We start from the raw sequence: 17,852 nt of genomic DNA, 5'->3' as shown, positions 1-17,852 counted from the left end.
GTATGTACTACCGGTAAAAGAATTGTTTTGTAGTAGATCATTAGATCATCTGGTCCAGGATGCAGTTTGTGGTTTTATACAATATGCACATTACTATTTCCTACCTGCTCAGCTAGTATTTCGAAACGTACAACCCATCCAGCTCACTTGAACCTTTTTACTTATTATGCTGGGCCAACGCGGGGCTAATTTACAGCTGAATGTCCGCAGTGGGCATTCTGATGCAGATCAGCAGAGGAAAACTTGCCTCCAGACCCGTGCCATTTTGTGCGGATTTGATTGCGTATTTCTGTGTAGAATTCATCCCCTCATTGAGAAGAGGTGAATTCCACAGTGGAAACGGTGATACAATTGACCTGCTGTAGAATTGAACTGCACACCGCATGTCAATTTCCACAGCTTGTGGACAAGATTTTTATCCACTTTGCTGCTGTAAATGCAGCAGAATTTAGAGGTCTTGGGGTCCTCTCACACATAGATGCGGCAAAGCGCCACGATTTTACTTCTGTTTTTGTCCAATAGCATCTGTTAGCGCACCTCAACACCCCATCATTGTGATGGGTGTTAAGGGTGCGCTAAATTGCCAAAGATAGAGCAGACAGCGCTCGATAATCGTGGAGCTGGAAAGCGCCGTCCAGTGCTGCGATTGATCGCATGTCTGCAAGGCCCTATTGATTTCAATGGGATCGGTATACCGCCATGTTAATTGCGGCAAAATAGGACCTGTATGAGAGACGCCTAAAGCTGCGCCAGTGCAGTCTTCATTCACAGCAGCTCGACCTCAATTAGTTTTGTCCCAAGCTATTTGTGTCATTGTGCAAGACGTGACATGCAAGTGACACTAAAGATTACAGTTATTTCACATTATCTTGTAGGCCAATATCTTTTGTAAATCTATTATCGTAATTGTACTTTTCAGTTGTGCGGATGCGGGTGTTGCTCATGTGACTGTCCTATCAGATGTATAATATCTAAAGTGAAATATAGATTTACCAAATGTTTTTTGCATTCACATAGGGATCTATAACATCATTTGTAGTTTGCATGTTCTGACATGCACCTTACAGGGGTTTTCTGAGATAAAATACATGTTTCCTTACTCTTTCCATGTTAAAAGAAAAAAAATAACAAAAGGCTCTGCATTCCCCCTTCCCGGGTCTCCACAACACCAGCATCACCTCTCTATTCTCCCGTTGGGTCTGCTTACCAGCTGCAGAGTCAGCCTGTAAAAGGAGCATTACTGGCTGCTGCAGCCAATCACAGTTCTCGGTGGTCATTGGTTGTGGTCTGTAATTGTGTGCAGCAGCCTGTGAAATCCTAGCAATAGGCTGAATGTAGCCTGGAAACAGAGAACTGGGTTGCCGTGCTTGAGTTTTGGGGACTTGAGACCGAAAAGTATAAGCACTTCTCTTTAAATTTTTTTTTCCTAACACAGGCAGCTGGAAATAAAACTTTTTTTTTTCTCAGAAAACCCCTTTAAGTCAATCATTTACTCTGTGCACCACGTCAAAACAAAAAAGTGCACAGTAACCTAAATCTTTATTTCGTGAGAGGTAAAACGTCACACTAAAGCAGAAATCACTTTTAAAAAGGTGTAACACTCAGAAAGTATTTCCCCTTTGGATACTTCTACATTACTGGTACATTTTTGCACCCGTATTATGGCCCAGTGTTTTGGCCCAACCGTGAGTCTACTGACCCGAGCTCGCAACATCATAGATCCCAATGATGCTGTATGGTGTGGGTCAATAGACGCCCGGTGAAGCCGGGACACTAGTCACATACTTGGCTGGAACGGGTCTTCGATAGCTAATCCAAGCAGATAATGAATAGAGCATAAACTATACAAACTAAAGTTTTCACTATTTGACCCCGTTTTAGCTTTTAGAACTCCAACTGTTGACCAGACCTTGGTGCCCATTAGTTCCCATCCTTACTAGTGCCGCTCTGGTTGAATTAATGGCAATAAACATTTAGTGGAAAGACTTTTTCAGAAACAGTGGAGAAAGTTATTAGGAAGACTAGCTCTATAATGCTCTTGGACTCCGGTCATAAGGCACATAAATATATGAGCTACTATGTGTATATGAAAGAATTATCTTAGTATGACTTGTAAATTGTTGAATTGTTTTAGAATCGCAACGAGATTAAAAATGGAGCCATTCTACGGTTGACATCATCACCAGTAAGTACTGATTAAACAGTAACTCCTAAACCTCTAGTGTAATTTAATAATGCATTGGTGCTTTTTTTTTCTTTTTCAGCACTCAGACAACCCGTTAAATTTTTAAATTAACCCTTGGTAGAAGATATAAAAAAATTATGAATAAGAAAATTATGTAAATGTTCTGCGATTACGCACAAAACTTAAAGGTTACTTTGAAATAAACTGGTTTAGGTATTGCGTACTGTACCTTCAGCAAAAAGTGATGCTAGACATCAAGTCACCATTGGCTCTTATGAGGTCCCCACGGCTTAGAGCACTTCTGCACAGCATCTGTAAGATGGACAGAGAGCTGGAGATTTTGTCAGCCCATTGGACAATTCTAGAAGTCCGTTGGATATTTTTAGTGGCCGCTTGGCAATCAACATTAATCTAGATATAAAATAACAACTCAAATGCATCGGAAGCCGATTTCTTTAGCCCAAGTCACTTAGAGAGGATATCCAGCTGGCTAGTTGTACTCCACCTCTAAGACTGGATGAATTCTGTGAAAGCTGCACTGCTTCTTTAAAATATATTTATCATCATAGAAATTGTCCTGACAAGTTTCTCAAAATGTGAGACTGCTGGGCCACCTCTCTACACACGCGGGGTCTTGCTTATACACCTCTGGTCCATATAACTTCCTCTTTTATCAACTTTATGGACTCTCACTCCTCTTACACAACTGATGGGTTATCTATCCTAGATCCCTAGACTTTAAAGAGGATCTGTCACAAAGCCTAAATTATCTGTGTTAGTAGGTAACTGTTTTCCACATAATCTAGCAATCCTTGATCATATTTTCTTAGAACTCTATATTAAATTACCGGAATACTTTGTTTAGTTATATAATGTTAAAAGTTAAAAAAAAGCATTTTCTAAGTCTTTGCATCGAAGAAATAACAAATTGATAGTGCTGCATCCATTAATGTCCAATGTATTCAAATATCACGTTATTTATTCTGCACATTGAACGCCGTAAGAAAAAAAAGTGCAATACCAAAACTGCACTTTTTTGTCACCTGTCTTAAGAAATAAGTGAATAAAATGCAATCAAATTTTTGTCCCCCAAAATGGGTACCCATAAATTTGACAGATTGCCCTGAAAAAAACAAGCCCTCACATAGCACCACCGACAGAAAAATGTAAAGGTTATATGGGGCAAAAATGGTCTCAGCAAAAAAAATTGTCGTACTGGCCAACAGAATGAAGAGAACATGTCCTTTTTATTGTACCTTGAACGCTGTAAAAACAAAGACCTCCAAAACTCGCAAAATAGCATTTTTCCCATTTAACTCCATTTAGAAGGTTTCCAATACATTTTATGGTATGATAAATGATACCATTAAAAAGTACAACTTGCCTCATAAAAAACAAGCCCTCATTGGTTATGTTGCCAGAAAAATGTGTTATTTTAAAGTTGGAATGAAAAGATGAAATAAATAGAAAAGGGCAGCAGCGGTTGGGGTTAATCAATCTGGTGCATTTTGAATTGTATGTTTAAGCTTCTTTTCACTCCTACTATGAGCAGTTTAACATTTGCACCAATAATTTTTCATGGCTTTATCTTGTGCCTTTGATAAATGACTCTAAAGCTCGACCGCACTCACTTTTATACACCAAAATGAAGCATAAACTGAATAATGAATGTGAGCAATGGTCAAATACATAAAGTGACATATAAAATGTGAGGCATCAAGAGTTCCTCAGGTTTTGTATTCACCCTTTTATATATTCGTATGTCCAGTATTTGTGTGACAAATCTTCCGTTCCCCTCTGTTCTTTGTGTTCACACTTAGACTCATACCGCTCAGCAGCTGCACGACCGGGTCCAGTCTACAAGTATGGACGTCAAGCTCGAAGCACTAAAGGACTTGGCCAGGTTCTCACGAGATATTACTTTTGCTCAAGAGTTCATAAATCTGGATGGCATTTACCTCCTCACACAAATGGTGGAGAGCGGTACAGAGTAAGTGTCGCCTGCTTGCCATACCTTATGAATTTCTGTTAAGCCATTTTTCCAATCTAAATCCGATAGGACAGTTTTTATACAGTAAACCTATCAAAAAGTGTAATATCTTGCTGGGGTCAGCACTGACACTCTTTGATATAGTTTGAATAGTTATATGCACAAGGCACAGGAATGCTCAGATATTAGAACAGGATGTACTGTGGTCTTCTTATCTCACCATGTGTTTGTTTTGTGGTATGTTTTCATATTCTGCATGTCACATTTAATTGCAAAAGGGTTTTTTCATGAAAATACTATTGATGACACCAGCTATGTCGTCATATGGAAAGGGTGAAATCTGCTGCGGATTTGCATCAAAAACCATGTCAAACCCTGTACCAATGGCATGGATTTTGACGTGTTTCCTGCGGCAGGCTTGATGTGGAATTTGGTGTGGATTGCCTGCTGCGGACAACCTGCACCATTTGCCAGTACAGTGATACCATGGGTTAAGAGTGCCTCAGCTTACAAGCTTTTTGACTTAAGAGCAGACTCTTTCGCAAATTTTTGCTTTGACTTAAGAGCAAAAACTTTTTAAACCTTTTAGGTTAAGAGTAGAGATGAGCGAGCATACTCGCTAAGGGCAATTACTCGATCAAGCTTGCCCTTAGCGAGTACCTGCCCGCTCGGAAGAAAAGGTTTGGCTGCCGGCGGCGAGCGGGGAGCGGCGGGGGAGAGCGGGGAGGAACGGAGGGGAGATCTCTCTCTCCCTCTCTCCCCCCTTTAAATAAAAGCCCTTCCCTGAAAATCTTCCCTAGCTGTAGTAGAAAATATATACTCACCTGTCCGCCACTGCCGGGTCTCAGGTCTGTCTAGCCGCCACTTGTTCTCCCAGCATTTTTAATCCCTGCCCTATGAAAAGCTTCAGATCAGTGCAGGGGGAACAAGCGGCGGCTAAATGCACCCGAGCCCCAGCAGACAGGTGAGTATATATGTTTTTACTACAGCTAGAGATGATTTTCAGGGAAGTGCTTAAATTTAAAGCCCTTTCCTGAAAATCCCTGTGGGGGTGCCACGGTTCTATTGCTTTCAATGGGGCAATGCCATCCCCATTGAAATCAGTGGGAGAACTTTGCGAAACGGAACGGACTAATGGCTTTTCCATTCATTTCAATGGGAAAAATTAATTTGACTTACAAGTGTTTTGGGTTAAGGGCTCCGTCACAGAACAAATTAAACTCTTAACCCAAGGCACCACAGTATATGTAAAACATTTACTTGGAGTTGTCCATAGTTTTACTGTACCTATGAAGCCTGTTGTGTAAGGACATATATTCATGTTGTGATTGTTCTCAGTAAGAGAAACCAAGTAATCTTGTAGATAACCTTGTAAGGGCTAACAAAAATACATGATGCGATAGCGAGCTTTCTAACATACTTAGTGTTCTTCATTAGGCCGTAATAGGATAGATCCGAAGAGACATGGATATATATATATACACACATACATAAGAAAAGACACAGACGTGATGTGTCTAATGTGAACTTAAAAAATACCAGAACAGGATGAATACCTAATTAGACCAATGATAAAGAATGTGAAAGTTTTATGGTCTCTAAATTGGTGTTAGGGGATCACTTGGCCAGCGTGTTATCTCTGCTATAGATTTCTCATATTCTCCAATGATGCATGAAGAGATGTTGATTCCAGTCAGAGTGTTAAGGACCTATTCAATAATAGAAACCTTTGTCCAGTATGTGAGCTTTCTGTGCTGTGTTGGAGCTTTTGGAATTTGCATTTGCTTAATGAAAAATGTGAACCATTGGTTGGAGATATATTTATGGCAGAACTAATAAACTCTACAGTAAATACATCCTTCTTTGCACCCCCTGTGACTGTTTTTCCATGTCCGTTTTGAAGTTGCTCACGTCTCCCTTGATTTGAAGAACAAACCCTCCATTCAATGTATCACTCCATTTGTTGACATAAAACATGACCAAAATCCTTTCAAAGTGTTAAGCTCTCTTTTTAAAATCAAATTAATCATTTGCATGATCCTAGCTAATGTCAAGCCAGCCTTTCCATAGACATTCAGCTGATAGAGGATTAAGAAGCTGCCCTAAGGATTTGTAATAATAGGCAGCAAAGATCAGGAAGCGCGGTGGGACAGAAAACTGGTTACCCTCTTAAAACACAAGCACAATATTTGCAGCGCAGCTTATTGTACAACAGAAGCATATAGTATTAAAGAGATTACCGAAATGGCCTTTCAGTGCAGGAAGAAGTTGCATCTGACATTAGCTGTTTTTTTCCTCTTCTACAAAATGATACCTGTAATTAATGTATCATTAATTACAGGTATCATTTTGTAGAAGAGGAAATGTAATTAAAAGAAATGTGAAGCTCCGCCAAATGCCATTTACTGCAAGGGGATAGAAGGAATACCCAGGAGTCTTTGCCTTGAATTCCTCTTTGCTTCTTTGCTCTGTAAGTTATGAGACTGTAGGGCATTGTTAAGAGCGAATGCTTGCTAGTAAGAAAACGCACTATTTGTTCAGGACAAACCTATAAAAGTCTCTTCCTCATAAGCGTTTGGTTTGGTAAGACAATGCCCTTGTCCTAAAGGAGTTGTGTGGGATAAAAAGAACATATTGGGGCAATGCTAAGAAATTGGATAAAATAATAAGAGAAACCATATTTGTCTGTTTGTCCCCTGCAGGCTACCGTATGTGGTTTCTGGGCAAGAATTGACGTGTTTTTTTTGTTTCCGCCTGCAATGCAGGGTTCAGAATCTTTGTGTAATCCGCAGCATATAAACTATGGCGTTTATCTTCATAGCACTCAATAGAATGTTGCACTGCTGGGGAAATTACATTGTGTGAACAAGACTTTAGAAACTATTGAACACGAATGGGGTTTGTTCTCAACTGACTCTTTTGGACCGACAGACTGATAAGGTTAAAATTAAAAATTAACTTATTTATACGCTTAAAAAGTATGAAATAGACAAACAAACAAACACGTATATATAATGGATTCTGTCTCACTTAGAAATATTAATTCCTCAATCGAAGATTACGGACAAACAATGTGTCCAATTACTAGCAAGCTGATAAATTGCGTATATTTTACGCGTGCCCTCAAGTGGAGTGGCAAGTATGAATAACTCACAGGCTCTCACGGCCACAAAGACACATGTGGCGGTCGATCTGTATGACATATATTGACCGCAGCATGTGTTTTATATGCCCTCTACCCAAATGGTAAAATATACGCAATTTATCAGCTTGCTAGTAATTGGACACATTGTTTGTCCGTAATCTTCGATTGAGGAATTAATATTTCTAAGTGAGACAGAATCCATTATGTATACGTGTTTGTTTGTTTGTCTATTTCATACTTTTTATTTCAAAGTATATTTTATTGAGTTTTTCTACAGTACAAACATTGTGGAAAACATTTTCATATTTAACAATTTCGCAATTAGCCTTGCTTGGATCTGGGGGGGGACATTAAGTTTGTCGTTTGCAGTATCGCGTCATATCCTATGCTGGTATCCTTTACTTAGAAGCATTTTACCCATTAACCTCTCCCACCCACCCCGATCAACTGCTGTCAACAAGAGCATAATTTAGACTTTAAGTGTAACTATAACTTGTAGCTTATATAACATTGTAAGGTTTAAGTAAAACAAAAGAAAATGAGGAGAGAAGAGAGAAAAAAAAAAGAAAGGGGGGGGGGGAGAAAGGAAGCTTAGCTGGAAGGAGAGAGGAGGGGGGGAATGAATTTGGTCCCCGTTCCACGGCTCAGCACTTAAACATGGGGTTATTTAGGTACAACTCCACTCACCAGCCATTGTCCAAACCCTGGGGAGCTGCGGAATGTTAACCAGGGCTCCCATGGGGCGTGGTATGCGGAATATTTCTCGTCGTCTTTTGCTCTCAACTCTCCCATGCGGCCTATTTCGTCCAAGGCAGTCACCCAGTTCACCCTTGTGGGGGGATCTTGGGATCTCCATAACCTCGGTATCACTGTTCTCCTAGCTAAAAGATAAAATCTTAGGGAGCTACTCCTGTATACTCTTATTCATCCCGGGAGGATCGACAGGAGGGCCATTTCAGGTGACAGCACCAGAGAATCCCTGTTCAGGGCATTATGTAGAGACTCTGTCTCCTTCCACAATGTCCTGACCTGCGGACAGGACCACCATATATGTGAGAGAGTGCCAACCTCTCTTTGGCACCTCCAACACAGGTCAGACACCCCGGGATAGTATTTGGCTAGGCGCACAGGGGTACGATACCATCTCGTTAGCAGCTTGTAGTTGAGTTCCTGATGGCTTGAGACTGTCATTTTGTGGGTCAGGCATATGGCTTTGGTCCAGTCCTCCTCGGTCACTTGCCTTCCCATCTCTTTTTCCCATGCCCTCTTAAAGCCACCTCCTAAGTCCAGTCCCTCACCTGCCAACAAGAAGCTATAGACTGCGGAGATCTCACCTCTTGTCCTCTGAGGTCCCCCGCACATCCCTTCAAAAGGGGTGTCTGGTCCGGTCAGATCCGAAATCGGACCCAGAGCTCGTATATAATGGCCAATCTGATAGTGTTGGAACCACGCGCCTGTCACATGTCCCCCACCACTCAGGAGAGCGTCCAATGGTAAGAGTCCCTCTCCATCCACCACATCTTTAACCCTGGGGAACTCAATGCCCAGCCCGTCTAATAGGGGTAATCCTATATCTCCTTGAGGGAAGTCCGGATTTCCTCTCAATGGTGTCCAGGGTCCAGGGACCCTGACTAGGCCTTGTCACAGCGCAAAGCCACCCCACGTTTTCAGTAAAGAACTTATAAAAGAGGAAGTCCTGATACCCCTCCTTCCCAGCCCATCACGTAACCAGAAGAGTCCCCGGATCCTTCCCGCCGCTGCCTCTTGTTCCAGTTCAACCCACCGTTTATTTGTCCCCTCCCGTACCAAGTCTAGAACCGTCTTGCATATGGCGGCTCTATAATAAAGGAGCAAGTCCGGTAGTCCTGTCCCGCCTCTCTTCTTTGGTTGGGTCAATAATCTATAGCTTAGGCGCGGTTTAGTTTCCCCCCCCCCCCCCCCCCCACACACACGAAGTGCGTCATAGCCTTTTGCAATTTTACAAAGAAATTCCGCGGAATTTGTGTGGGTAGTGCTTGAAATAAGTACAGGAGTTTAGGAAGGGAGTTCATTTTAATGGCGCTAATCCTGCCAAACCACGACAGAGTCTTCGGCCTCCATCTCTCGAGGTCTTTTGTTATGGCAGAGTATATGGGTTCGTAGTTTAGTTTATATATCTTCCCGGTGTCCGTAGAGAGGGTTACTCCCAAGTATTTAATGCTGTCTTCTCGCCAGCTCAGGGGGAATAGGTGTTTAAGCCGCGTGGTTTCCGACGTCGGGAGTGTGATATTTAGTAAGTCTGATTTTTTCAGATTGATCTTGAAGTTGCTGACCTGGCTATATCTTTTAAACTCTTGGAGGACAGCGGGCAATGCCCGGTCAGGGTTGGTGATATAGACTAATAGATCGTCAGCAAACAAGGCAACTTTGTGCTTTTGCTTAGCTGTTTTGTAGCCTTGAATTTCCTTATTTTCCCTCAGGGCGTTCGCCAGCGACTCCATAACCAGGGCGTATAGTGTCGGGGACAGTGGGCAGCCCTGTCGCGTTCCGTTCCTTATGTTAATTGGACTAGAAAGCTTCCCGTTGACGCGTATCTGAGTTGTGGGGTTGTTGTAAAGGACCATTACCCAGCTAATCATCCTATTGCCCAGCCCAATTTTCCTTAACGTGGCTTCTAGGAATCTCCAATTTACTCGGTCGAAAGCTTTTTCGGCGTCTACCGAGAGGAGGCAGAGTGGAATATTTTCTTCTCGTGCTCTCCCCATCAGTGATAGAGTCCGTATCGTATTGTCCCTGGCTTCTCGTCCCGACACGAATCCCACCTGATCTCTATGAACTAGCCCGGGGACAATAGGACGTAGACGTGCGGCAATCGTTTTGGCAAACATTTTGGTGTCAACGTTCAATAGAGAGATTGGGCGATAGTTCCCGCAGGACATGGGGTCTTTACCCGGTTTTGGAATAACTGTGATGATTGCTTGTTGGGCTTGGTACGGGAAGGGGCATTTTTCAGAAACTGCGTTAAAGGCTCTGCCTAGGAGGGGGACCACCAGGTCTCTGCATGCCTTGTAGAACCTAGGAGTGAAGCCATCCGGCCCCGGGCCCTTCCCTATTTTCAGATTTCGTATTTCTGCTAGTATTTCTTGATCCATCATGTCTTCCTCTAGTAGTTCTTGGTTTTCTACTGGGATCGATGTGGGCGCGTGTTTTTGTAGGTATTGGTCTATTGCGGACGTTTCAACTGTCCCCTCTGTTGTATAACTCGCCGTAATATTCCCTGAAACAATCCAGGATGTCGCTTGTTGCATGGATCTTAACCTTGCTTACCGAGTTCATTGCAAAGATACGCGCCTGGCTCTCCCTTGGGTTTAGTGCTTTCGCCAGCCAAGAACTGCATTTATTGCTAAACTCGTAATATTCTCCTTTCACTCTATCTCTCAAATGTAAATAGTTCTGGTCCATAATCCCCAGAATTTGCTGGCGTAATGTTGATATCTCTGTTTTTAATGTTGGGGAGGGATTAGACTTATTGGCCTGTTCCTTCTTTTTCCCAGCTGGGAAATCAGATTCGCCAGTTTGGCTACTCTATCTTTCTTAAGCCTTTTCCCGTGGGAGATGAACACTCCCCTCAGGACGCATTTCAGGGCTTCCCACTGGATGGTTGGGGAAGTTGTGTCCATTTTGTGGGTTTCTATAAAGGATTCAATTGTTTGCCTGACCTCCTGCAGACAGCAGGGGTCACCCAGAAGGTTGTCATTTAGTCTCCATGTATTTAGTTCCCTTGTTGTCTCCCCTCCCAATAGGGCCCCATATACAGGCGCGTGGTCCGACCAGATGAAATTGCCTATAGAGCACCTAGGATTCCAGTCCAGCAGACGGTGGGAAACAAATAAATAGTCCAGGCGTCCATAACTATTATGGGTGATGGAGTGGTGGCTAAAGTCCCTGATCTCCGGGTGCAGTGTTCTCCAGAGATCAACGAGTTTAAGCTCGGATAATCGTCTCCGCAACCTACGCAGGGCTACCAGGGAGAGACTGGACTTACCCACTGATGTATCCAGAGCCGGATCCCAGACAAGGTTGAAGTCCCCGCCCAGCACTATGTGTTAGCCCGCTGCGAATTGGTCCAGTTCCCCCAGAACCTGACATCCGTAGGCGATCTGACCTGTGTTGGGAAAATAAACGTTAGCTACCGTTATTATGCGGCTTCCCAGGTCGATTCTGAGAAAAATATATCTGCCTTCGGCATCCACTCTGGAAGCGAGGACGCTGTGGGGGAGGCTCTTATGAATTGCAATAGATGTTCCGCCAATTTTCTTATCTGGGTGTGTGCTGTGGTACCAGATCATGTAATATTTATTATTGTTCTTAGGAAGGTGATCTTTACTGTAGTGGGTCTCCTGCAACATGGCTATCATTATCTTTTTTTTTTATGCATATGGGCTAAGATTTGGCCTCTTTTAGCCGGGGCGTTTATACCTCTGATGTTGTACGTGCAGAAAGATAGGTTTGTCATGGTGGTGTATTGACGGTTGAGAGTGGAGCCGCTGCTGTCCATGGAACTCGGGGCCAAAATGGATGATAGGGAAAGAAAGGAAAAGACAGTGATAGTAGAGTCGAGGAAATACAGAATAAGGTGACAGAACGTAAACATTCTGTCGACTAGGACAAACATTCCCAGTCTAACTAACGGGGAGCCAACCTTCGGTCAGCTATAGACGGCACTGTCGTGATTTCCCGGTAAGGGGGGAAATCACCGATACCCAAACCCCCCCCGCCGGCCAACCCTGTGGTCAGCCATGTAGCTCGCTTTATCAGGCAACTTCGATAACAGTAGCAACATAATAACAGTAGTAACATAATAATGTGCATATCCGGCTATCAGGCATCTAATATACGCTATAGTCTGTTGGTCAATGACCCTGCATGTTTAGTGCTGTAGACGTGTCCAGACGGCCCTATAAAGCAAGACTCAATGGCTCATAGCATATCGCAAGAGTCCAGCTTCCTTAGTTGTATTGCAATCAGCGTTGTGGTCTGTTGGAGCCGTTTCTGGTTCTAGGGCCTTGGGGTCCCACCTCGTGCCAGGTGTCCCTGGGGTAGTGATGGTAGATGGGCCAATCCGGCAATGTCACCATTGGGAGTTCCAGGGTACCTAAGAATCTAGATAGGTCGTCTGGGGATCTAAAAGTCCCTGTCTTGCCGTTCCTTGAAGCCGTAAGCTGAAAGGGGTATCCACATCGGTATAGGATTTTGTTGGCTTTTAGAACATCTAGCAAAGGTCGTACGGCTCTACGCAATTGCAGGGTCCGTCTTGCCAGATCTGAAAAGATTGCAATAGGGGCCCCATTGTGGGTTAGAGTGACCTTTCTGTCGCGGGCGCACTTCATTATAGCTTCTTTTTCTTTAAAATAGTGTATGCGGCATACAACGTCCCGTGGCCTGTTGGGGTCGTCCGGTTTAGAGTCTAGAGTCTTATGTATGCGATCGATTACAACCGGTTGTGAACTAAAGAAGTTGTGGGCCCAGTCCTCCAATTGAGAGGGTATCACCTCCTCGGAACGACCCCTCAGCCTTACTTTGTTGCGCCTATGGCGGTTCTCGAGATCATCGATATGTGCCAATATTTCTGCCATTTGCAGAGCTTGCACATTAATTACTTGGCTGTGAGTTTCTAGCGTGGATAGGACTTTTTCCTGGGTCTCCTCTACCGCGTTTACACGGTTCCCCATGTGTTTAAGCTCTTGGTGTAAAAGGGATAGCGCCTCTTTATGTGAGGCCTCCAGCCTCTGAAAGTCCCTTTTTGTTGGGAGAGATCTCAAGTGCTCCTTCCAGTTCCAGTCATCATCGGAAGAGGAATCGCATGGGGAGGTTGAGCGGGCTGGCGTATTTTTAATTGTCATAGCGTTGCTCCTGCGTGTTGTTTGTGGGCGACCACCAGTTCCACCTGGCGAGACATAAGTGTCCTCTGGGGTGCTTGGGTGCTGCAGTGCTTGTTTTGCACCTGTGTCCCCCCTGTGGCTCTGTGGCAGGGCATGGTTCTCCATTCGAGACTGTGGCTGAGCAGAGCCCTTGGTGTATTCAGTGCTCCCTTTATTCTGTATGCGGTCCCTTCTACTGGGAGCATGTGTATCCTTCAGGGGGATCATTGTCTGTCTCCTTTGTGGTCCTGCTGTGTTGTGCTGGGTGCTCAGGGTCTCCCCCAGTTATGACAGCAGTCCAAGGGAGAGGTTTATCACTAGCCCCGTGGCACTCACCTGGGGTTTCACCATACTTATCTGTCCCTAGTGGTGCCAGCGCTCCCCTCTCCTCCGCTCCGCTTGCCTCCCCACTGTCTCCGCTGGGCTCCATGAGCTTCGGGCGCACGTGATCCGGTGCCATTTTGGAAGCAGGGGGCGGCGGCGGGGCCGCCGAAGAAGCTTTCTATCCTCCGCGGCCCTTCCTTCGCCGCCTCCTGTGTCTTCCCCGCAGTTCTCCTCTTCACCATGAGGCCGTCGGGGGGTGTCTTTGTGCCATCTGGATCGCGGTAAGCTGGGTCTGTCGGCGGGTGCAACGGGAGCTCGGCAAAAGCACGTCTCACTTCGGCATCTGTAGGCTACGCCCCCTCTATTTCATACTTTTTAAGCGTATAAATAAAAGTTAATTTTTAATTTTAACCTTATTAGTCTGTCGGTCCAAAAGAGTCAGTGGTTAATTTAGTAATTGGTCTTTGACTGCCTCTGTGAAACTCGGGTTTGTTCTCAAAGTTTGCTGTACTTTGTTTTGCAAATGCACCCACTATTGTCAATCTGTTAGGCGCTCTAAAACTACGTTCACGTGTTATCATGCAGCACAAAGCCACAGAAAACATGGTCAAAAATGTCAAAACAGTAATATTCACAGTTATGTAAAGAGCACTTGTTTAAGTTGTGGGAAATGTGACACAGAAATGTTTTAACCCCTTAAGGACTAAGCATGGTAAATATACGGCGCCTGGTTCTGGGCTTTAGGGTGAACGCAGATGGCCGGGTCGGATTCTGACTGCGAGATTCTCACTACAGGATGCGACCCGTGCCCCTGCAGTAAACTCCGGCTTACCTGTCCGGCGTCTTCACTCTGCTTTGCAGATCTGCCAGCTGGCGCACAACCACACATGCGCAGTGCAGAGCCAGCGTGTCAGTGATGACGTGGCAGTGCAAGCCTCTGCCAGGCTCACACTGAAATAGGACATGCGGCGATTTTGTTATCACGTGAGTTATCCGTGATCAAAATCGCGGATGTCTGCATAGGATTGCATAAACCAATGCAATCCTTTGGCAGCGTGCAACAGCCGAAATTCCTCGTGAAATCTCACTGTAGAATTTCTGTCCATGTGCATTCAGCCTTAATCCCAGTTGATAGCAAAAATATGGTGCGGGATTAAACTCTTTGCTCCTGCAATCAAGCAGGAGCATGTCGAGTTTTCAGCTGTCAGATACAGCCGAGGAGAAGGGAACGGTTTGTTTCCCCTGTAACTGGGGCTTCTATGGATGCTGGTCCTATAGATGCCCCAGCTACAGTGGGAAAGTGGGGAAATTAAAAAAAAGAAAAAGGAAATTATGAATGACCCCCAGAGGTCTTACATGATGTCATCGGGGGACATAGAGGGTAAAAAAATAGTTACAGGAATAAGTGAAAACAAATTACAGAATAAATTAGAAATGTACAATCCAACCAAAACCGTTGCTGTATGCACCCTGTAATCCAAAACTATAAAAATTTTATATCAAGATATCCAAAATTAGCTTTTCTCGTCCGTATCATTGGGGGCCACAGCCTAGACCATGGGATATAGCCACTGCCCTAGGAGGCGACACTAAGCAAAAAAGTGTTAGCTCCTCCCCGCTGGCTATATCCCCCTTGCAGGCACTCAGCTAATCAGTCTTTAGCTTAGTGTCTGCTAGGAGGCAGACGTAGAAAGAGCTATTCGCGGGAATCCGGGGAGTCGGGGCTTTTCCCTGGCTTTACTGGCCTCCCGGGGGAGACGCAGGCAGGGGGTGTCTCCACCACTACTGCGGCGTCTCACCCAGAGAAGAAAAAGGGGCCCGACCATGCAATGCGCATCTGAGTCGGTTACCCGCCAGCCATAGGGCTCCCCCTCCCTGGAGTAGCGCACTGTCTGACGGTGACGCGTAGGGGGCAGCACTGCTGGAGCAGTCGACGCATGGACAGGCTGTGGCCCCCAGGACAACACCCCGTTTGGGACTAGCGAGGGCAGCATTCCACCTGGGACCCCACATGGGGAGCAACCATAAAACAGTCACTCGGGACTCCCTCCTGGCAGCGGCGGCAGCAGCAACAGACGCAGGTTACCTGGGATACGTGGCCATCACAACTCCCGGACGGCAGAGGCAGCAGCGGCGGCAGTTCTCCCTTGGCAGGGATAGAAGCAGGGCAGGTCAGGACGCCGGGGCGCCGGCCGGCAAGCCACTTCCGGGCGCGGCGCTCCGGGGGGCGGAGCGCCGTCGTCACGGCCGGAAGACATCACTTCCGGGTCACGGGGACGCTTCCCGGCCAGGCCACGCACCCTCCGACCACGGCAAGCTTAAAAAGGGCAGCCAGAAAGAGGAATGGCCGCTCTCTGCAGTACAGCGTGTTGGCTTGCCTGCACGCCTGAGCCCGGCACTGTGCAGCTCTCCGAGCCCACAGCAGCCCTCCTGAGCAGCAGCCCTCCTGAGCAGCAGCCCTCCTGAGCAGCAGCGTTTCTGAGCAGCAGCCGTCCAGCCATCCAGCCCTGCAGTGTCCCTCTGCTGCGGAGAAGCATCCGGACAGCAGCACCACCTCCTGTCTCGGGCACCAGCAGCAGTGACGACGCCGCAGCAAGTCCCTGCCACAACGCCTGCCGGGTCACCAACGCTACGAGATCGTGTGTGTGTACTCGCGTCGACTCCCGACAACATTCAAACGTCAGGACCAGAGGCTCCAGCTGGACCGGGGGAACCGCACAAACAGCTGCTAGACCGGGTAAGCCTTGCCCAAGGCGGCACTTTGCGGTGTTCTCCCCTCGCCCTCCCCTCCCCCCCCTGCAGGCATTCCTGTAAACGGTACCCACCAGTTGCAAATTGTGTTGTGTTACCATGTCTGACCCCAAATCAGAGGGTTCCAGCCCGGCCAAGGGGAGGGTGAAGCACTACGCTTGCTCTACATGCAGCGTTAAATTTGCGTACGGTCAAACCGACCCCCGCTGCCCCGGATGTACCACGGCACGCGGTCTCCCAGGGACTCTGGTGCCCCCCGCCGCCCCTGTGGAGCCAGGGCCCAAGCCCCAATGGGCAAGGTCCCTGGCCGCTGCCGTTTCCGGCCTGGCCTCATCCTCTGCGGCAATTTTACGCCGGTTAGAGCTCAGCTCCGACGCATCCTCCTCGGAATACGCACGAGGGAGGACACGCAAGAGGAGGAGGTCCCGCAGTAGCGAGGACTCCCCCCGGAGATCACGGCGCACCAGGAGGTCAGGTAGGTCCCCCAGGTCCAGGCGGTCCGGGGACTCTCGCGGCTCTCACGGCTCCAGAGAATCTGTGCATACGTATCATAGATCACGGCACTCGTCGCGATCCCGGTATTCTACAAGACAGGCCCGGGCTCACCATGAGTCCCCACGAGCGTCTTGCTCTCGGGCATCCCATGACACGGCCCAAACGGCAGGTGAGGGCAGCGGGTCGGAAGACTACGACCGCTCTGGTGCCTCGTCAGTGTCTGAACTAGACGAAGAGCAAGTGTCACGCCTAGCCAGCCTAATGGATAGCCTGGTGATATCCGTAAGGGAAACCCTCCAGGTTACGGAGGAAACAGTAGAGACGGCCCCGTCCACGGTGTCGTTTAGACGACAGAGGAAATCACGACAGGTCTTTCCGGACCACCCGGATTTCTCGGAAGCCCTTAACAAGGAGTGGCAGAACCCGGATAAAAAATTCAGGCAGCCCGGGAGGACTTGGGAAATTACTTACCCGTTCCCAGGGGGCTTGAAAAAGGGTTGGGCGGTACCTCCAGTAGTCGACCCACCCGTGTCACGACTAGCTAGGAGCACAGCATTGCCAACAGCCGAAGTAGCGACGCTAGCGAACCCGCAAGACAGGAAGCTGGACACCTTGGCAAAAACAGTGTTTCAAGCCACAGGCACAGCCTTGCAACCGATATTTGCGGCTGCATGGGTCAGTAAGGCGTCCACAGCCTGGGCCAAACAATTACGGAAAGACATAATAGCAGGCGCTCCGCCAAGTGAGTTGCTCGAGCTGACAGATAATATCATACAGGCACATAAGTTTGTATGCACAACTCAGCTTGACGCAGCCAAATTTGTGGCCCGGGCGTCCGCCGCATCGGTAGCGACAAGGAGAACACTCTGGCTGAAGAGCTGGTCAGCGGATACAGCGTCCAAGATAGCGCTAACGAAATTGCCATTTGAAGGAGACAGGCTATTCGGCCCCAAACTGGATGTCATGATAAAGGATGCCACAGGCGGCAAGAGCACGTCACTACCGCAAATGACGGCAAGAAAGGAGAAGGCCCCATTAAAAAAGAAGCCGTTCTTTAGGCCC

General features: G+C 46.7%; 1 protein-coding gene across 2 annotated transcripts in view; it reads left to right on the top strand.

Annotated features, from left to right (window-relative positions):
• Window positions 1-17,852, top strand: part of ELMO1 (engulfment and cell motility 1) — a 463,885-nt gene that overhangs the window by 115,018 nt on the left and 331,015 nt on the right. For both annotated transcript variants that reach the window (XM_066585169.1, XM_066585170.1), the window contains 2 exons: window positions 2,135-2,185; window positions 4,006-4,175. In XM_066585169.1, coding sequence (XP_066441266.1) covers window positions 2,135-2,185; window positions 4,006-4,175 — 221 coding nt within the window. The remainder of the gene's footprint in view (window positions 1-2,134; window positions 2,186-4,005; window positions 4,176-17,852) is intronic.

This window comes from Eleutherodactylus coqui, chromosome 12 (assembly GCF_035609145.1).
Source record: "Eleutherodactylus coqui strain aEleCoq1 chromosome 12, aEleCoq1.hap1, whole genome shotgun sequence".
Lineage (NCBI taxonomy): Eukaryota > Metazoa > Chordata > Amphibia > Anura > Eleutherodactylidae > Eleutherodactylus > Eleutherodactylus coqui.
This window is presented reverse-complemented; position numbering and strand designations above follow the sequence as displayed.